Source organism: Drosophila ananassae, chromosome 3L (assembly GCF_017639315.1).
Source record: "Drosophila ananassae strain 14024-0371.13 chromosome 3L, ASM1763931v2, whole genome shotgun sequence".
Taxonomy (NCBI): Eukaryota; Metazoa; Arthropoda; class Insecta; order Diptera; family Drosophilidae; genus Drosophila; species Drosophila ananassae.
In genome coordinates, this window is record NC_057929.1 from 3,032,149 (window position 1) to 3,054,393 (window position 22,245).

A 22,245-nucleotide genomic window follows, 5' to 3' on the forward strand; every position below is an offset into this window, starting at 1 on the left:
ACAAATGGAAATGGGCCGGAAAAACAGAGGAAAAATCTATTAACGCCCGAATTATTAACGTCACACTATAAGTAATTTATACGTTAATTATGCGAAGCTAGAATGGAGATGGAGGTAGGAACTGGAAGTGGAAGTGGGACTAAGGATGGTGGAATGATTAAGGAAAAGGCGTTAATTATAATGGTTGGTTTTTGTTCTTCTTGTGGGAAAATGGAAACTAGTTCTCGACTGGCTGAAGAAGATGATGAACTCGTTGCATTGCGCCTTGAGGCATGCAATGAAATGTTTGCAAACCGCATGGCCATCCCATCCCATCCGCCATACTAGTATTCCTCGGCTTTCTCTCTTGGTGTCTTGAGGAGATAGCGGACTTAAAACTAGGCAAGTAAAAGTAACAGGCTGACATATTACGACTAATGTCGCAGGAGCTCAAGTCGCTGGAGGAAACTGAGAAACTGAGCAAGCAACTTGAGCGACGACAATGCGAAAAAAGGGAGGAATGTATGCATAACTAAGGCTGCAAATGATAAACTTGCCAAGGAAGGGGGGGCGAAATAAAAGTAGGGATTGTGGGTGGGTGGGTCTTGCTTATGCCTAAGTGGAAAGTATGTCAAGCTCAGTGACACAATAAGCACACAAACACATGCATATGTATGTGAGAATATGTGTGTATGTGGCAGAAGGCAGAAGGAGGAACCTGCCACGTGCAAATTATAAGCCTGCATGTGTCGTCTATATCATCGTCATCATCATCATTTGGTTCTGGGTCTTGTTCTTGGTCTTGTTATCCTTGCTTTTGCTTTTGCGTGCGATTATCTAAGCTTACTCTTCACCTCCATTGCCTTTTTGAGGCAGAAAAAGCAGGCTCGCCTTTTCTTTGGCATTGCGCATACGACGCGTATGCCAGCGCCCACTAAATGCGTTTATTAATGCTTCTCCTTGGCCTAATTCGCAACACTTGTGCGTCGTCGTCATCATTTACATGCATACATCATTTTGCATACATGATGTATTGTTGCCTCTCCATTCCACTGGGCTTATGTCGAGCTTATGTTTCTCCCCGGCAAGCCCCTGCCCCATATGTCCGCCCCATGTTGCCATTATACCGCCCCGAATGTCAGTGCGGAAAAACAAAGGCAACATCAGCAACAGCAACAGCAGCAGCAGCACCAGGGCATAACAATGATAATAAAGGCGACAGGCAAGGAGCTGCGCCAGATGTCCTTGCTGCCAGGTAGTCACTACAGGCAAAGGCACAGGCTCGGGCTCAGGCTCAGCCCATAATAAAGACAAATGCTCGGCGAAACTTGCACAGGACACATAATTAACACGGAAAAAGAGCTCACCGAGGATCGGGTTTTTGTTTCAGCAATGAAATTGCTTTGAACTGCACCTGCCCTTAAACACTCTCTCACACACCCAACCGCACACAAAGGATGTTGCATAATGGCAAAGGATAAAAAAGGGAAGGTGGCAAAGGTTCCATTCAACACAAAAATGAAAGGAAAAGAATAAGCCGATTCTAAAAAATAGGACCTTTGAATTATCTTTGATAAGAAACGAATTATAAAAAGGACAACCCTATACAGAAGCCTTTCTTGTAAAGATTAGTGTTGTACTTTGATCCTTTTAAGATAAAGGTTATTTTTAGATGGAACCTTAGGCCCTGTTAGCTTGTTGCTTTTCGAGAAATTTTTAATAGGATCCCCAAAGATAAATCTCAGCAGGAACATCATGACCTGGCATATAAGCACAGCACACACTACCCAGGACCCTTGATCCTTGGTTTAGCTGGATCTGGATAGCCCCGTCCTTGTTAATAGCCGTCAGTCAGAAGAGCAGAAACATTAATCAAATTTTCAACCGAAAAATTCTCCAAGTTGAGCTCGACGGCAGACAATCGAAAAACTTTGCACGGTCCGAGCGTTTTCTCCTCTTTTCCAACCCGCTTGCTTCCCAGATAAGCCCATTTAGCAACGTTGTCATTTCTCTTGTTTCGTAACGTTGATTTCATTTTATTGTTTGCCGGTCTGCTCCAGCTCCACCCAATCCACCCGAAGACCTCATTGCCCCACCACCCTGCCATCAAAAAAAAAAAAAAAGCAAAGTAGAAACCCACTTCCAATCCTCCAGTTAGCGCACGCCTGTCATAAATCTTGTTTTGAATGTCCTGCCAGCGATGATAGCGATAGAACGGGCGGCTGTTGCGGGGGAGGTCCTAGTCAAGTCAGTCGAGTCATCGATACGCATGCACACTCACACACCCATAGAAAGGTATATATAACATATATATACGCTATATAACCATGGCAACACATTAAATTAGTACACTTGATCGAGCAAAAAATATTTATGGCAAAGTATTCGCCGAATCGAGACCAGCGTCCCATTTTGATGGGTGCCCATTTCAAGGACACGTCTCCTGGCTATCGTCCTTGTTTTTTGGGGCTTGAAGGGGAAGAGCCCCAACCTCTACCTCCGCCCCTTCCCCCTTTCGGGTGCCGAGTCAACTGTTTCCATAGAACAGCGCATTGTGACTGTTATAAATCTCGAACGCAAATTGACTGTGCAACGTTGCGACGCCTTTTGAAGTGAGGCCAGAGCGGCTGTGCCGAAAGGGAAGGGCTATATTTCGGCGAGGGTCCTTGGCCATTTTCAGGATACACAACGCTTTTGGGGCCAGTCAGTCAGCCAGCCAGAAGGCCAGTCAGCCAGTCGGGCTGTCTGGTTCCGTTTGGCTGATAGGCTTTTGATTGGCATTTTATGTTTGTTCAACGCTGAAGTTGACTGCCGCTTTTGACTTATGTTTCATTAATTTGTTTCATTTTTATTAGGGCTAACAAGGGGCCCCGATATGGATAATTGACCAGATGGGTTCTATGATGATAAAACGAAAGGTTATAAAAGTCATGGCTCTTCAAAGACTTATGTCTTTATATTTTTTATTTATGGATAAGGCATATTGTGGCTTGAAGTATGAACTGTTATAATGTTTTGCAAGCCATTAGCTTATTATTTTAATCAAAAATCCCCGTGACTTCTTGTCAGACCTTAGTATTTTTCTCATCACTCTTTTTTTTTATAAAAAAACAAAATCGTAATACATATTTTCACATAATGGCTGCAGCTGGCACAGCTTGCCTTCTCCATCAGCGGCAGACGTTAAATGTTGGCGAAAACATCTTCAACGTTTACACAAAATTTGCGAAAGCCTTAATGTATCCACTCGAGTTTGTTTTTGGCATCTCTTCTCGTTGAACAGACCAGACCAGGCCAGAACAGAGCGGGCCAGACCGGGCCAGACAAGACAGAAATGAATTCGAATGGAGAGCTCTCTTCATAAATCCATTTTATGAATTCGATATATTCTGTAAGCAACAAAAATGGGTGCGGAAGGCGGAGAGTGGATGGTGGCGAGTGGGTGGGATCTGTGGCACGGTCTGGCATGGGCATTGGGATTCGTGCATATTTAAGCAGCGTCAGGCAAATGAATGAAAGTATCACTGAATTCCAACAGTGGGAGGATTGGATTGGATGATGCCGATGGGTGGAGAGATGTGCTGTCATATGCAAACGAAATTAAAATGCACTACAGCGTCAGAGAGCTGGCAGAGAAAAAGTGCGCACGAATGCATAAATAAGTGGTTCGGAGGCGACTCCGCCTCAGAGGGGGCAGTTGCAGCATACTTCAATGAATGGCACTCGAAACTATGCAACACACCCGCTCCGCCGGAGACAAACGAAACGAAAGTATTTATACCTGAGAGTGAGAGTACTCGGTGAACAAGAACCAGGAAAAGTCGTCCTGTCACCTGGTAGATGAACCTTCACTATGTCAATGGGCAAAAATGAAAAGCTCGCCTGCTGGGGGGATGAGAAAGCATTTAAATTGCAAACCGAAATGCCTGACAACTCCTATTGCCACGTGCGAATATAATAAAGTTTGTCAAAATATCTGTTCCTAGATTTTAATGCAGATTGACGTAAAATCTATCTACGAGTCGTTTAAGGTATTCCCCTCAAGAATCGGATGATTATTGGCAAAGATATGGCCATCGCAGTTGGTTCAATTGACCTCCACATGCATTTCTCAACATTCGAAGGGGACCCTCCACAAAAAATGAAGAAAAATGTAAAAAAAATTATGTTTCTAGGTTTTGATTGACGGAGAATCGATCCACAAATCGATTAAGATACTTCGCTCAAGAATCGGATGATTATTGGCAAAGATATGGCCATCGCAGTGGGTCCAATTGACCTCCACATGCATATCTCAACATTTGAAAGGGACACCCCAAAAAAATGAAGAAAAATGTAAACAATATTTTGTTTCTAGGTTTTGATGCAGATTGACGCATAATCGATCCACAAATCGATTAAGATACTCCGCTCAAGAATCGGATGATTATTGGCAAAGATATGGCCATCGCAGTGGGGCCAATTGACCTCCACATGCATTTCTCAACATTTGAGGGGGACCCCTCACAAAAAATAAAGAAATATGTGAAAAAATGTTGTTTCTAGGTTTTGATGCAGGATGATGGAGAATCGATCCACAAATCGATTAAGATATTCCGCTCAGGATCGTACAATCGTATAATTATTAGATATGGCTCAAAGATATGGCCATCGCAGTGGGTTCAATTCTCCTCCCCATGCATTTTCCATGCATTTTGTCCCCTTCAACCCCCAACCAATTTAAAAAAAACCGAAAAAAAATTGTAATTTTTGATTTTGCTGCAGATTGATGGAGAATCTATTTAAGAGTTGTTTAAGGTATTCCGTTCGAGAATTGGTTGATTATTGGCAAAGATATGGGTTATTTTTTATTATTGTTTAAAGTTTTTTATGCAGATTGATGACAATACTTTTTTAAAATTGCTATACAGATCAAGAGAGATATGCTTAACGTACAACATTCCTTTATATGTATAAAATGCAAAATACTTTTGTTATTTGTGTGAGCGGGTAGGGGAGTTTCACTAAACTTGCACAAATAAAGTGCATTTAAAACGGCAAAGGGGTTGAGGTTCTATCCCCTCTGTAAATGGGTCAAACTAGTTTTAAAGCGAGGGAGCACGTAAATTGAAAGTGGGTGACTCAGCCAAAGCAAAGTGCAAATGCAGCCATACACCCGCCCACACACTCGCTCAAGTCGCGACAATGCGTATACGTCACGTTGTACCAGGCTTTCAGGATAGAAGGGCGAAGAAGTAAAAGCCTCGTGCAATCCGGTTAGGAAAACAGGGAATGGAATGAGCCTGGTGCATGTAGCGGCTTGATGGAATTAACATTCGCTAAGAGCTACACAAAGAAAAATTATTTAAATGTAGTTAGTTTTTAGGAGCTTCAAATATAAAGAGGAGCTTGCAGTCTCAAAAAATATATGTTGTGATCTTTAAACTATGTCTTATACCTGTCAACATATTGGATTTAAAATGTCCTTCCTTTTTAAGCAAAACAATCTTTTCTCTAGACCAGTTTGTAGCCCTCGCCTGGGCCTATTGGAATTAGCATTTTGCATGACCCAACTGGGCTGCAGGGCCAGCAGGTCCGCTGACTCGACATAAAAACATCCTGGGACGCTAGAGTCCTGGAGGAGAGACGGAGGAGTAACTTTTTGTCGTGTTAGTGTCGTGGTGCGGTTTTAAATGTGTTTTTATTGATTTTGCTCAACACACACATATGCATGTATGTTGGTCCATATGCATGGTATGCCTTTGGCAGGCATTCTGCGTCTATACTCTAGGCCAGGCCAGAAAGGCAGGTCAAAAGGGCCGGAAGGCTGGCAGGCAGGCAGCTGCCAAATTGAAAACTGCACGCCCACAAAATAAATTTAGTAAAGGAATGGAGATGGCATCGGGAAAAAACCTGGCAATGTCCAGGAGTCCACGCTTTTATCCTCCTGCCACGCCTTCATGGGCCCCGTTGCCCACTTGGCATTCCATATTCTCTCCTTTACCCGTGCGGCCCCGAGGGTTATTTGTTGAGTTTTGTAAAATTTATGCTTGGCAGCAAGTCAAAATAGAAAGAAAGCTGAAGAGGAGAAGGAGCTGGTAGGTGGTTCTTGCGGTCGAGGTAAACTTTCTAGAGGTTTCCTTTCCTTTTAGATTTCTTTTTCGGTATTGTGGTTGTTGTTACTGCTGTTGTAGCTGACGGTGTCCCATATGGCGGGCAGAGCAATTCCCATATAAATTTAATGCGCCAACAGGCAAAAGAAATGTGTCCTCCGCCGGATCCTGACTATGACTTAATGCACAAGCAACATAAAAATTGCATTAAGCGCAACGAGAATTATGCAACACACACACACAACACACATATATCTGTGCAGTAGTGGGAGGTCAGGGAGGCTCCCTGGGGGGCTCTGGAGCAATCTATTCCTGCCAGTAAGTAGAGTCAAAAGGGTAGGTTATCCAACAAAATAAGCTAATTTTACACATGATAGGCCTTGGCGGTTAGTTCAGCTGGAAATGGGGTTACACGCTTGCATTTCATGGCCCGCCGGATCAGAATCTGCACAAATGACTTGGTACAATCGGGGATCGGGATCGGGGGTCTTATCAAATCATAATACTTAGCTAATGCCATGGGCCTGGCTTTCAGGGGCCGGGGCTCCTAAGTCCCTTATGCTTTGACATTTATACGTCGACAAGGATAGGGAGGGAATGATTTCTTAAAGCGCTTCCTGTTGAGTGGACCTTTGGGTCAAGTTAATGGAGTAGAAATCGCCGGCACAACGGGAGCAACAGTCCTGCAGGCCCCGAAAAGGGATAAAACATTGTAGCCGAGTGAATAATGCGCATAATAAAGTGTCCAAAACATTTGTTTTCTTTTTGCCTCTCGTTCGCCGGCCTGGCCTTTTTATTTGGCACAACTTTCCAGAAAAAGCAAAAAAAAAAGAAGCCAAATGATGACCGCCCAGAGGGGGCGTGTGCGGCTGGCCTAAGTTTCAAATTGCTTTAAATTTGTTGTAATGGCGCTTTAAGTAGTTTTCCTTTTGGCCAGTTGATTTATGGGCCCAGTAGACTGGGGGGAAAAGTCTGCACGTCTTTTTTTTTTCAGCAGCATATTTCAGTAATGGCCATAAATGTGGTCATAAATCGAGAAACACGAATCAAATCGATAGTGGTGTTAAATGCTTTAAAGCATTTGCTTAAGAAGTGACTAACTGTGGGGGAAATCAGTTTGCTTTAGCCTTTTATACCTCCGTCTGTATATTAACACAAAAAAAGTATAAAAGTAACTCATAACACACATGTGGGGCAGACACAGGAGGTAGTCAACTGTCTAGTCAACTTCCGGCAATAGAAATTAAATGCGCACCACGCACATGCGACCCCATGTTGGTACACATTCCAACACACATGTGTATATATATGGCTGATTCTATACCCGAATCGGGTTCTTATGTGTTTATGCGGTGGAGGAGTTTGTGTGTCTAGGCGCGCCACAAATAAATATTGCATAAAGTCAAATAGAAGAGGCCATGGCCGGGCGATGGATGGCGTTGGCAACATCAACATCCACATAAAACATAATCAAACGCATTAGCAGCAAAATAAGCCTATAACAGGCTAACTAACCTTGTGATAAAAACAGGCCAGAAAAAGCCCACAAAATATTTTGAATTAGAAACACGTTTCAAGGACACTACTAGGCCTCTGGCCTCTGCTAATTATGCCGGCAATAAAAACTCGTCGCTAAAAATGTTGGTTATCCTTGTAGTATGTGTGTTGGGCCTTTTTGGGTTCCGAAGATGAATGTCGAGACTGGCAGCCAAAAATGGGGGAAAATTTTTGGGAGAAAATGCCAGGAAACAGGCAACTGCTGTGCGAAATTCTTCAACTAAAATTGCAAAAGTTTTACCCTCACACACACACAAAACTGTTTTGCCAACGCATGTGTGTGTGTTTGAAAAATGGCCAAATAGCAACTAATATGGCGCACATTAATTACGACAAAATGGCGCTAATGTCGTCGCACACACGCACGCACTTCCGGTTTGAAACGTTCATTAGTATGCGTGAGACTGACTCTGCGTTTTTCAAAAAGGCGCCACATTTTTCGAGGAGTTGACAGCTAAAAAGGTGAAACCTCGCTCTGCTCTTAAAACGCTTCTAATAAGATTAGGTATAAAATACAATTTTTATTTCGCTTAAAAATGGAATAAATATTAAAAAAAAAGAGGAGCTATTGCCAATATTTGTGGGGCATCCTCTGACATAGACTCAAAAAATAAATCGTAAATATTCTCGCTAGTTTCACCCAGCTAGCCCAAAAGAATTTTTATGCGTGAACAGTCTCATGCTTTTTTGCTTTATTAGCCAAACAATGCACGTAGTCGTTATAATGCCGATGACTGGCCAAAAACATGACCCTCTCCCGCCAGGAGTGTCTCGCATGGAGGCGTAAATATGGTTATCGGGGGACAGACACAGACAGAAAAGAAAGGTAACTGCCGTGACATAATATTTTCATCGTATTTGTCGCTAAATATAAATCCACAAAGCAGGCGAATCAAACCCACAAAACAACCACCACCACACGTATGTATATGTAAATATAAACCACCCAACAATCAGACACAAAGTAGCCGCACAGTTATCCCCGAAAACATTTGCATCTGGCATCCACAACCACAACATTTGGGAGCAACAGTTGTAGCAGGAATGATGGGCCCAAATCCAAAACCAAAAGAAAAATCAACATCCTTTGGAATTATTAAAGGGAACAGGCCGGAACGATTCGAGCGATTTTTCTGCGGCTGGTTGGCTAGGCAACTGCCTTTGATGTTCGGCTATCGGATCGGATTTATTTCAATAACATTTGAAATAAATCTCCTTTGACGTCAAGCCCTCCTTGGGCTATTACAATGAGTTTCTTCCCAATTTCGGATCGATGCATTAGGCAAAAGCGCATCAATTAGGGCTGACTGGTTGCCTAATAAACTAAACATTTTTTTTCCTTCAAGTTTTCCACAAGTTTTCCTTCGCAGAAGTTCGACAGAGCAACGCAAATCCGAAACATTGATTTAACCCATGGAGAGGCAAGAAGCCTGAGTTCTGGGTGAGGAGTAACCAACAACTGATAGCGTAAAAGGTATAAAATGAGACCCGGAGAGAGGTCTCAAAACGAGCCGGTGGGAAAAGTCGTGGAAAAGCGAGGAAAATCGTGTAAAAAGCTGCTCAGACAAAGGGCTCGGGTGCAAACAATGGTTAAAGACAGAGTGCGTGTGTTACAAAGGAAAAAGAGCCTCTGAGTCCTGAGCTGTGAGCTCCGAGCCCTGAGCTGTTTCGAGTCCTTAGTACGGGATTTTTTTCCGTCTCCTCCTGCCGTCACGTGCTCACTCTCATAAACATCCATGTGGGTGTCTTTATGTCCCAAAGAGGACTACAAGTTATGGCCCTCAGTATGTGCGTGTCCTTTGGCACATCCTGCTCCTGCCGACTGTTGCTTCACTCGCGCGCCTTTTGCTTTTAATGTCAGCCACAACACTCCCGTTGTTGTGCGCGAATTCACAAACAAACAAACAGACACACACACACTCACACACTTTCAGAATCCTCGAACGCCGGAGGTCCTAGCCAGAATTCTGTACAATTTTAAAATGCTACTTTCACGCCAAATTTAATCTGAATGACATTTAGGGGCGGCGAAACTAGTGCCAAACAATGAAGGAGTGCCAGATTAGGGCTTACTGCGTGCTTTCGGTTAAATTAAATTAAAATTGTACAAGTTTACAATTCGCTCCTTAGGGTTCAACTTTTGACACTTGCTCCGAATTTCGTTTGTTTGGCTTAAAAGACTTTTGACGCATTTTAGACAAGGCAACAAACCAAGAAAAGAGACTAATGTAATTGGCAGTGAAAAACTCCAGCCCAGACAGTCAAGCACACTTATGTGGGGCCCTCGAACAAGCCGAAAAAAGAAAGATGACATTAGATTTGATAAATATCAAATTAAAATTTCCGCAGAGCCAAACGACAAAAAAATCATCAACAACAAAGTCACATAAATAGCCATTAAAGGACGCTTGAAGTTGAAAAAAAATAAATAGTGAAAAAGAAGAACAAATAATGGCAATAAATGCATATGAAAACCGATTTGGCCGCAGACAATTTTGCAATTTAAAATAAATAATTCGTGGCCGTGTGTGTGTTTAGATAGTCTCTGGTAGATTATCTGATTACCAACTCCCCGACCATGGCCCTTTGTTTCTGGCCGGTTGGGTGGAAAAGATTAATGGCCTTCGTGCGTCTAATTTCGATTTGGGCAAAATTTATTTTTGATTGCGAGACAATAAGTCAGGCAAATGAAATGGCTACACTCCAGGGAGATGTGCGTGGGCAGCATGACATGGGTTAAGGATGGATCAGGGTTAAAGTTCAAATAATGGGCCACAACAAGGGAATGCTTTCTGACTCGTATGTCTGGTCTGTTTCCGCCTCAAAATTGATTCAATTACGTTCAAATAATACAGCAAAGGCATTAAATTATATTTCAAAGGTAAATATGGTATTAATATTGTGGATTTTAGGCAGAAATTTAAACAGGGAAGCTGGGAAACTGGAAAAAAGATAGAAAACCGGACACCAAATGCAATTTGAGTCAACTCTTGTCGGGTTTCGCTTCCCTGAACAACAATGTGGATTTGGCGTCGGAAGGATGGGCCAGGAAGTAGGAGGCACAAAATTTAGCATGGGCCTCAGACCGCAGGACGTTTTTGTTTTTGCTTTTTAGTGTTGGTCCTGTTCCTGTTGGTCCTTGCCCCCGCCCCTGTTACTGCTACTGCTAGTGCTCCTCTGTTGTTGTTGTCGTCGTCGTCAAAAGCCAAAAATGGGTTATATATTCTAGAGGGAGAGAGACACAAAAGCTGCGTTGACAAGGGCCACCTACGAAACAGCAGTTGAACTTTTGACCTCCTCCAAAAACAACTAGCCGGACTCTGAGCCGGGCTGGACATGGGCAACGAGATGGAACCTAAACCAAACCGATCCCAGTTTCTGGCTGCAAGAATTTACGAAAAATAACTGAAAAATTTACATAATTTCCAGACAAGTTTTCTCAAAAGCCTCGTCCTCGTCCTCATCGTCCTGTGTCGTGTGTGTGTGTGCACTGGCTGTGTAAAATGCTCATAAATAAATGAACATGGCAATGGCCACCAGCCTAGATGCAGTCCATCCACTGGCCCTTAATCTCCACCCCTCCTGCCCAGGCCAGCCGGCTATGCTTTTTGGCCAAGTCAGTGGCCTCAGTCGGGGAGCGGAATGCTCGTTTATGGCGCGTTGAAACAGCACAAAATAACATGAAATAAATAATAACTTTTTCTGCACGACTTTGCCATAGGAGGACTGGGTAGGACAGGGCTGGGCAGGCAGATTTGTTTTTGCTGGCTGGCTGGTCGGCTGCCCGACTCGCTGGATCGCTGAGTTAATTAAAATTTAAAAGCAGCCGCACTCGTGCGGGAATTGCAATTGCAATCGCAATTGCCATGTCCTGGCTACAATGTACCCGATGTACCGATGTTTTGGGGCGCCACCAGCAGTTGCTATTATGGCTGTTGCAACTGCAATGGTTATTGTTACTGTTATGGGCCAGTGACGATGTCGAGGTTTCCAACGAGGAGGACAATAAGGCGAAGTCTGGCAAAAAAAATGCCACCTTGTTCCTAATAAAACAAATATTTTTTTGTTGTTTCTTGCGCGAAACATCAATACTCGGCAGCTGTCAGTGTTACCAAGGCCGAGGAACATGGAGCAAGTTGGCAAGACAAAGCGCTAAACTGACAGGTTAATAATCTCGACTCGATAATCGACAGCCCGCCAGGACCCATGCCAAGGATGACAACCTGAAAGGGCCAGCACAATGTCAGGGCAGATAACACAAGGCACATTTCACGAACACACGCACACGTGGCTACCCAGGACTCGAAGGATACGGAATGCCAGCATCTCTGTATGTGTGTGTGTGCGTGTCAACAAAGAGCTTATTAACGTGCCGCAGACAGCAATTGGGAATTCCTGGGAAATGCTTGCCGCCTTATCGGGTCTCTGCTGTTCGCTCTGCTGATTGGCAAATATTTCAATTATTTTTTCATTTCGCTCAATGAAATGTGGCCCGGGCATCGCGATGAAATTTCTCCTCGATTTGCCGAAACAACAATCGCAACATCGTAATGGCAAACAAAAACGCATTTATAAATCTCATCCACCAAATACGTACAAAAGTAAAATGCTTCGTTATTTATGGACCTTTCTCCTCTTTTTTGTTTTTTGTTTTTGTTTGTTGCTCCTGTTGGTCTGGCTTGTTTGGTTTTTTGTCTTCAGTTTGGGCTTTTTGGGGAATTGTCAAGCGAATGACACATATTTGAAGGGAAATAGGGGAAATTGCGGACACAAACTGCCACTGTGGCAGGCAAAAAACTAAAAAAAAGGACACTCCAAAATAAAATCATAAATTTATTAAAATGCACCAGACAGCAGCGGGAGCAGCTTCCAGTTTCGCGCAAAGCAAAATAAATTTTCATGCGATGTATGCGATGAAATTTACATGCAGAATTTAAAAAAATTCAGAACAGCTATACATATGCATTCAGGGGGAATATTTGACATATAACCGCGTCGGTTTTACAGCGTCATTTCTGGTTTTGTTGAAATATTAAAATGGATGACATACAGAAAATGCATATGGCTGGCGCCCTTTATTCCCTCCGTCTCCGTCCGCTTGAAATCCAAATAAAACCTAAAAGCAGTGCGCTATGCATTTGCGAGAATAAAAACACGCACAGCATGGGAAATATATTTGCTTAATCGATTTATTATTTGTTGCACAATTTCATAATGAAGCAGCATTAATAATGCCCGACTAGCCTTAATTTACGGCTTAAAAATTCATAAGGCCATCATGCCAGGCCATTTCGTACGACACTACGGCTGACTATGGCATTATGTTTTTCAAAGTTATTTCATGATATTGTGTTATTGAATAATAATTCAAGCTGGTCGGTCGGCCGCATCCATAAGTCGCTTTCAACTTATCAAAAGTGCACGCAAAACTTTCGCCATAGCCCCGGAGAAATCCCATCTAAGCTTTCACCCGGCTGTCCAAACTCTTTGCTCCCCGAGCACCTTGTTCCTGGCCCGCTACGCCTCTTTTGTTTGGCTTTGATTTAACATTTTGTCCGTTTACTTTGCAGTTTAACAGGCGGCAGACGCACGACAGGAGCAGTCTGTTCACATCTTAGCTCCCCCTTCTTCCTAAAAACCAGCTCACCCCCACATCCTTTCTGACCGGCTTTTTCCCAACGAACCGCTGGCTGCCTGCCTGCATTTTTCTACACTTTCACGTTGGCAATTTCATTTGGTCCTGGGGGTCGCCGTGGGAGTTCAAGCTGAAATGTGCTTTTGGTGTTTCTCTGCGCTTTACTCCACAGTTCGGTGTCTTTTTTAATACCCTGTACAGCTATATAAAAAGAGTATACTATTAAAAGAAAAAGTATAGCATTTTTTTAAGCAGTATCTTAATAAGAAAATATTAATCTAAAAAGGGGTTTTTTAAAAATAATCTTGGTTGATAGAATCTTTTGATTTCAGATTTTATTGTATTATTACTCATTATTAAATTATTCTTGGGGATATAACATGTATAAAGGTGATGAGCTTAAAGGGTATCCTTAAGTTCCATTCCAAGCACATTATATTCCTTATGCAGTGCCCTGGCATGTTCTCTGTTCAGGGCTACTTGGCCCATGTCCCACGACTCCAAGTGGTACGCGTAACTTGACTTTACTTCGACTGGAACTCAAAGTGAACAGAAATTGGAGCCACACCACTCCCACGTTTCCAGAGCTTTTTATCCTTTATATTCCTTTTTTTTTTAACTGCTACTGTAGAGAGTTGACAACTTTTTTGCTGTCGCCGCGTTGTTTTAGTTTCTGTTTTTTAAGTATAGTTGGTTTTAGTTGCTGCTCCGCTATGTTTTCATTTTCTATGCTCCCTCTAGTCTCTTACTGGTTTTCTTTCACATTTTTTTGCTTAATTTTTTTGAAGAGTTTTTGTATTTTTTGTCGTCGTGTTGCACAAAGTTAAATGTTTCAACGTCGGTGCTGGGCAGCCGAGCGGCACAAATGCGAAATGGCAACAAACAATTTGAAGCAATAAAATAAAGAGAGCATATGAAGTGGGTGGACCCACCGACACACCGACCCACTGAACCACCCACTGACCAGCATAATATCTGCCCAGAAAAAGCAGCGGCGAAATAAAAGCGAAATTGAATTGTAAAATTTTTATTGTGCCTTGGAGTGGCTGTTCGGAGCTAGGGGTTAGTAAGAGCCATTAGAAGGATGTGGATCGTTGGGCCTGCTCTGCTTTTAATTCCTGTTCCGATCCTGACCGGGAAAACAATGGCCCAGAATGCAGCATAACAGGGGTTTATAATCAAATCAATCGGAAGAGGTATTCATGTATCTATATTCGAGAGGATTTTTAAACTGGACTCTGTAGTAATCAACGCTGCTGGTTTCCTTTTCTTCTCCTTGGCAACAATTACACGTTTAATTAACTTTTTGTTATGACTCCACTAGCCCCTTCTTGGCCAGATGCTGGCTGATCTAATTAGAAAAGTGCAACAACTGTCGAGTAGATGGGTGAATTAAATAACCCAGTGGACTATGAGAAAGGCAGCAGGGTGCTAGAGCGGCAGGATGGCAGGATGTCTACCCCATCAAGAGTATGCATCTCGGCTTGGCTCAGCCCGGTCAAATTTTAATTTAGGTTTTGTATGCAAATGACCCTAAATGTTGTATAACAATTGGTAGAGAGCGTATGAGATTTTTGGCTACATTCTTGGCCGACAAATTGTTATGAATGTGCGTCTACGTGAGTGTGTGTGTGAGTGAAGGAGCCAGGAGACTAAGTCCTTTAGGCCTGACATGTGCAATTGCAAGTTACAGTTGCCATTTTCGGGGCTTTGTCGGTTGCATCACGTGGCTTTGAAACTCTAAGCCCATAAGGATACACATTCCAGCAGGAGGCTTCCATTTCCTGGGTCTTCCTTTACAATTCTCTACTAAATTTGCCAAAAGGCGAGGGACTAAACATTTATGATTACTCCAGTAAGAAATGGGATTTACAAACACTAATTGTCTGGAATTTCTGATATTACAACTAGTTATGAAATAATCAATAATCTTTCTCTTCATTGCTAATCATTGCTTTCTTTTTGATGAAAACAACTAATCTTAAATTTGGTAATTATTCCAGACCATTTTATAACCAAATAAGCGAACTCTCACTCTCTTGTTTGTTTAAAAATTTATTCGAACATAAATTTATTATATTTTTGGGCATAAATGTTTATAAAATTCAAGTGTTTATAAAGTCAAAGGCAACTTAAGTATGCAAATCCTCGACAAGGACAACAACTGCCGAAGATGAATGAAGAACTTTGGAATTTTTTTTTTCACAGAAATTTCGCCAGAGATTTGAGCTTGTGGTTGGGAAGGAAATCTTAAAGAGAAAAATATCCTTGGCCCGGGCTCTTTAGCATACGAAACGAGACAGGACATGCACGAAAGGAGCTGACAGGAGCCCGTGGGCCACTCCTGTTTTCGTGGAGTCTGAGTCAACTGTTTATTTATTTATTATGCGGCCAACACTAAACTGTAACTAAAAACAAGATTTCAGCCCAACTGCCAACACACGATGTCTACACATGTCGGGGCCAAAAGGATCGACCAGGTCCTGAGAAGAGGTACAGACGGGAGAGGGCTCCCCATTTCGAGAGTTGACGTTGACGCCACTTTGATATATTATGCACGCTTGAGGCCAGCAACAAATAATCAAGTATCAAATTCCACACGGAATGCTAACGAAACGGCACACACACACTAGTCGCAAAACGATTTTTTCGTTCTTGCCGAGATGCCACAAGGGAGAATGCCGCATTTTGGGGCATTTCCATCTGCGATGGCGGTCGTCTTAAGCTGTCAGCCAAATGAGGGCACGCCGCAAATTTCGGAGGCCACACAAACACACACAGCCACAAAGACAAAGCTTACAGGTATCCTGGCAAGTTCTATGTTTGAGTTTTTACACAACAAATAAAAAGAGTGAAAGAAATTAAGAACTGGCTAAATGATAAAGGAAAATAAAAGTTATAACTTATATTTTTAACTCGGAAATACTTTTCCTATAATAAATAAATAAATAAATAAATAATATTATTTCAATGTAAATTAAAAAATATAAAACATTTTATTCCTGTGCATTTGTGGTCTGTCTTTATGGCGCGTGTGGCAAATGAGCAATCAAGCAGGCCACATGGCAACATGTTTCTTCGGCTGGGCAACCTTGTTTGCCTCAACTTCGTCACCAGGACTCTGGAAAACGGACTCCGGACTGCGGACTACGGACTACGGACAACGGAGTCAGTCTAAGCCGATTAACAAGGCATAATAGTTGGCAGTTGCCGACAATAAACTTCCCCCTGGACTGGGCCAAAGAAGTTGTTTGATTGTTCTTGTTGATTTTACGGGTCTGCGAACAGACATATTCAACGAATATGGAAAAACCGGAGAGAAAAATGGTGACGAACATGGGAATCTCATCTGGCGGATGGCATTCCATTTCCCTGCAGCCGCCTGTGGAATTTGCGTTGAAAATCTCTTAAGTCAAACATGGAGATTCTAGTAGCGGCAGAATGGTAGGATAACAACAAAAAAAAATAAAAATAAAAAATGTTTTGTCATTTCTGCGGGCCAACCCGTAATCTGTCGCTAGGCATTTGCATTATTTGTGTTCTGTTCTCGCTTTCTCGGTGTGATTTATTAATGCGGTTGGGGTTTTATTTCCTTCGCCAGCTAAGCTTTATTTGTTCATTAGTGAGTCTGTCTTGGTTTTGGGTCCCAGTCTGGTTGATTCTATTGAAAATAGCATAGCTTGGGAGCCTGGAGTGTAAGCCCAACCCAATCCCGTTCAATGAGCTTAACCCCTAAGCCAAACAAGGCGTTCCGAGGGCCAAGACAACCAAACTCTTTAATGGCCCCAGTGTCTTGAAATGAATTTATCTCGGTCCTTTCACACCGCGACTTGATATCTGCAAACTGTCAGGCATAATGAGTGCAAATAAATTTCAAGTAGGCTTAAAATTTTCCACTTTTTGGCTCCTACGGCTGCCTTGCCCGCCTTTTCCTTCTCTCGTACTTATTTTTTGGTATTCAATGTAACCGCCGAAATTCATATACAAAAATAACACGAGCGATAAGAGGGCAAAAAGTGCCATGAATAACGGCCTGGGAAATGCTGCTGGGGAACGTAAGTAGAATAAATTCTATTTAACATTTTGGGTGAGATTTTGGCCAGAACAGAACACACACACATATACAGCACAAGCCATACACACTGACAAAGGAAAATATAGAAATCAACAAGATGGGGGCGGGGTTTAACTGCCTTTTTGTGACGCACTCGAGGGCCAGATGATAAATGTCCTTGCCAAGCCATGAAATGAATGAAGTATGGCCACGCATTTATGTGTGGCCGAAAGGCAAACAAGCCGAATGTCTCGGCCAAAGAAAAACGGCGGGTCGGCGGGTCAACGGGCCCAGGAAAAAGGAGACCTGACATCACAGAAACCGAAAATCACAACAAACCGAACTGGGTGTGGGGCATCAATGCGCGCCTGGCGACAGTCGCTTATTTTCATTTTTTTTCTTGCGTTTTTTTTTCAAGCTGTGTTTTTCTGGCCAAACCAACTCCTCCAAGTAGGCCACTCCGGGCCAAGTCAAAGCCAATCGCCAAAAAAAAAAAAAAGAAAAGGAAAAGGAAAGAAATGTAAAAGGAAAACAACGAGCCAGGGAAAACTCTTGACAAACTGAACCAACACTGCTTGTCATTCATCGCGCTGTCAGCTGGTTTCCTCTGCTGCACTGGAATTTTCACTAAGACTCCGGGCGAAAGTTTTCCTTTTTTTTGCTTTTTTCGGTCAACTACACGCACACCAAAGGCTTTTGACCAACAGAAAGTTGTTTCGGTATTTTTTCCTTTTCATTCTCTTTTTCCTGGTAGGTGCCCTGGAGAAGATATCCCTCTTGAATCTTGACTTTGCCTTTCGCCATCTATATCCACACCCAAACACACACATCCAGGAACGTACAAAAAGCCGATTTTTTAGCTGCTTTGATGCCTTTAACTTCTTCGGCTTCTTCGTGTTTGTATTCATGTTGTGGGCGTGGCCGCAGCTGTTGCCACCGCCTCTTTCGTTTGGCCCGGTCAATCGGATGGCCAAATTGTTTGGGTTGTCCTGGCTTAAAGACCGATAGTGTTTTGATAACTTGACGATGGCTTAAAGTAAATGGTTTGCAAATAAAGTTAATAGATGAAGGATAAACTTACCAGCAAGTAAGTAAAGTAAAGCTGTAACAAAAGAATAAAATAAATAGTTTAAAAAAAGGTAAAAAAATAATACAAATAATAATAATAATAACTTAAATAAAGGAACTAATATCTTAATAAAAGTCTGGGGAAAAGTACTTTATCCAGTGAATGGTTTCTCGTTTAAAAAACTCTCCACATGGACATAGATCCTGTAAGTCTGGCGTTAAATCCTTTGGCAAAAGTTCGTAAGCTTACATACAAGCATACAGCCATTCGAATCGAAGTTTTCCAGTGTTTTGGGCCAGAAACTTAACTCATCAGATAGATGCCTCTAAATAAGCATTTATAAAGCTGCGTTGCTCCAACAACTGGCAAACTTTTGCTTCAGAATACAACATTCCGAGTCGGTACAAACCAGAACGAGGAGCGGCAAGCCAAACATAATTTCCAAGTTTTAGACCAAAATGTTGAGTAGGTTGTTTTCGCAGAAATGCGATAAATACTTTTCCTAGTCAGCTTTTAGCCGGCAAGTCGGCAAGCGGCCGGAACTAAACTACAGGATGTGGCGGTGGCCACAAGACGGGTGGTACTTGGGCACTCTCACTTGGGCAAGAAAAAGAAGAAAGTTAACTTGGAAAACATTAAAATGCCAAAGTAAAAAGTTTCGACTGGCTAGAGATGGCTGGCGCAACAACGAAATTCAATTGAAAACATATAAAATCCAAGTTTATGAAGACGCCCACATGCGCACACCAGCAGTTGCCGTCTAATGGAAACTTGGCCATCAAAAAAGGGCCAAAACCATGCAGGCATAGACCATGGAACCATGGAACAATATGCATAGCAGACAGCCACAGGCAATAAGCCGCTGCCTGCAATGGTCTGGCCTGTTTGTCTTGGACTTGGATCGTGGACCATGGACTTGGCCAAGTGGTTGGCCCTTAAGTAACATGTGTGAGCATCATGCGAAAACCCCTGACCACATGGCGTATGCGTGATCTCTGGTATCGGTTTTTGGGTTAATTGAGATGGAAACGGAGTAGAGTAGGCCAATAGATAACCATTTCGAGACCTGAGTTGTGGCCCTGCCGTTGACAGGCCTAAACTTGGCCCAATCTCCATCGGAAACTTTTCGATGGCAGAAAACTTTGGCAAGTTTGTTTCGTTTTTCTGTGGCTTCTTTCATAGCCGCTCGTTTAGCACTTGAACTCTCAAGCCCCTCGAGCCAGTCGACTCTTCGGGCTTATTTATTAGCCACATTTTATTATTTGCCGACGAAAGCGTTGGCCCGAAGAAAGTTTTAGCCAACCGACTGGCCGCATTTGGGCCATAATTCAACCGCCACAAAACTGATGTGGCTGTTGCAAAGGCCTCGCTTTCAAATCAATTTCAAATCCATAACAATTTGGCATAATTTGCACACATAAAACCGAAAATTTCATTTATTCAATAATGCAGCGACAAAAGCCTCGCTTTGTCAGCCCCACAAAGGCATCATGGCAAACGAAATTTCTTTACACACAATAAACTTTATGTTGATTGAATAAAAGTTGCCTCAGTCGGGCCACACATGAACTCACTTTGCCGCATACACTCGTATTAGGACTCGGATGTATGAACACGTCTAATGGCAGACAAACTTTTCGTTTTAAATTAACTTTAAAGCACAGGCAAAAATCTACAGAGTTGTCTGTTATGGTTTATCATTAAAAGTATAGTTTTGTGACATATTTTAAATGAAATATTTTATAATCCTTATAAGTTTTAAGCTATAACTTTAGATATCTTATTTCTCAATCACTTACCATTCTCCTCCTCAATGTTGCGCGTCATAGTGGTCGAGGAGCTGACACGGACGCGACTTGCCGCCGTGGCAGGACCATTTAGAGTGGACAGGACGAGCAGGCACAGCGGCAGTAAAAGCGGGTGGCTCATGATGGCCCAGCCCAGCTCGATCGGGTGGCAGGCGAGAGTTAGGTAGTGTTAGGACGAGGTATAGGACGTAGGACGTAGCTCCTGGTGCCTGGATCCTGGTGCACCCAAAAATCTGTTCAAAAATCGTTCTCACTCAGCACTGCAAGCATTTCGTTTTTGTGTAAAGGTTCTTTTTGCCGGCTAATTATTATTAATTCATGAATTGGATTTTAAATTTTTCGCAATGGCTGCAAAAAGAGTGAGACAGTTGGGAGATTTACAGAAAGAGACAGATAGAGAAAGAGTTATGCAAAAAAATGGCCAAGTTGCAAATTTTGTTGATATGTCAATAAATAAAGTAGAACAAAGCCAAGCAAAATAAAGCAAAATAAAGCAAAATCAAATAAAATAAAATAAAATAAAATACAATTCCATGCTATATTTTGGGTAATTGCAGTCTGCTGTCGTCGATGTTGCTGCTGCTGTTTCTGTTGCTCTGGTAGAAATTTATTTAATTGCCTTTATTTTCGGTTTTGGCAAATTTGTAAGCAAATTCATTGCACTTTCGAACTCACACACACTCCATCACACCAAACTCAACCACCGACCACCAACAAACATGCAAATGTAATTTATGTGATTTTTACGAATTTTATTGGGTTAATTTGTTTGTTTCAATATTTATGGCGATTTTAAACGAGCGTTATTTATGCGCCTGCAATTGTTAATTTACGCTGTTAAATCAAAACGAATTATGCGAACGTTAAATGCACACTTCCTGTTGCCTGTGTCCTGTGTCTCATGTCCTGTAACAGTAACAGCAACTTTAAGGCAAAAACATAAATGGATGGATGGCAATAAAATAGGCAGAGTGTGTTAAGTTCAAGATGCCTTTAAGAGACAGCTACAAATCACAACACATTTACCCATTTTGTCAACCGCACGATGGCACGTACACCTCAATATTTTAAAACATATTTCTGTCTTCCGCTGCGAGGGCTCTTTTAATTAAAGATTATTTATAACGCAGAGAGCGAACAGTGAGAAATCATTTCAAATGCCGCCTGCGTACATATTTGTTATAATTTATGTGGCCCATATAAATGACTAACAACACACGACGACCAAACTGGCAAAGGACGAGCCAAGGCGATGGGCGGATGGAAATGGCCAGGCTCGGGAGAGATGGGATGCGAGAGTCCTGGCGAAACATGTGCCAAAGTATCCGCGCGTGTAGATCCTTAGGAGGGCGCAGGAACAGCAGCATCGGCGGCAGGATACGGGATGGATGGCGAATAGCGGATGGCACAAGAAGCCCAGAGAAACGTGCCAGCATCAAAGTTCAATATGACGATGATGGCAATGGCACTGCCATCGTTTCTGCTCCTTTTACTGAAGAGCTAACGAGTGCAAATTTCTCTTCGGATTTCTTGTTTTTCTTTTCTTTATACATATATATATATTTTTTTTTTTTTTCTACGCGGCGACGTCTTGGTCTGGCAGTGCTTTTACTTTTACGTAGCCAAAACCCAATAAACGATAAACAGGAAAGCGGAAATCGGAAACTGTATACGCTCATGTTTCTAGACTTCACAACACACCAGAGCACACCAGAGCACACCACAGCACACACACACACTCATTGTCTGTGAAATATCCTACACTACTAACACACAAAAAGATTGGAGGTTTTTGGATGCGACGTGCTTTTATGATATATTGACTTGCCCCAATACGACGGCTTTTATCGACAACATTTCAGAAAGCCAAATGCTTTTAGCCGGCCAGCACTAATTTTATTTTAACTTTCAGTTCGCGTTCCATGTGGTAAGGATTTTTTTTATATCCTGGCAGCCTGGGCTGTAAATAAAATAAAATTGTATTAAACTAACCAAACTGCCAACTGCGACCCACAACCGCAACTGACAAGTGGCGGAGTGCTGGCACTTAA

At 42.4% G+C, this 22,245-nt stretch overlaps 1 protein-coding gene across 5 annotated transcripts in view; it reads right to left on the minus strand.

Moving 5' to 3' along the window:
- LOC6495118 (neural cell adhesion molecule 2) overlaps positions 1–22,245 on the minus strand; it is a 55,583-nt gene that overhangs the window by 29,922 nt on the left and 3,416 nt on the right. For 4 of the 5 annotated variants that reach the window (XM_014907675.3, XM_001958981.4, XM_032450619.2 and 1 more), the window contains exons 2-3: positions 20,186–20,542; positions 18,399–18,419 (exon numbers count right to left, since the gene is read on the minus strand). In XM_014907675.3, coding sequence (XP_014763161.1) covers positions 18,399–18,419; positions 20,186–20,315 — 151 coding nt within the window. In that variant the 5' untranslated portion in view covers positions 20,316–20,542. The remainder of the gene's footprint in view (positions 1–18,398; positions 18,420–20,185; positions 20,543–22,245) is intronic. The other variant, XM_014907673.3, reaches the window with a different exon arrangement.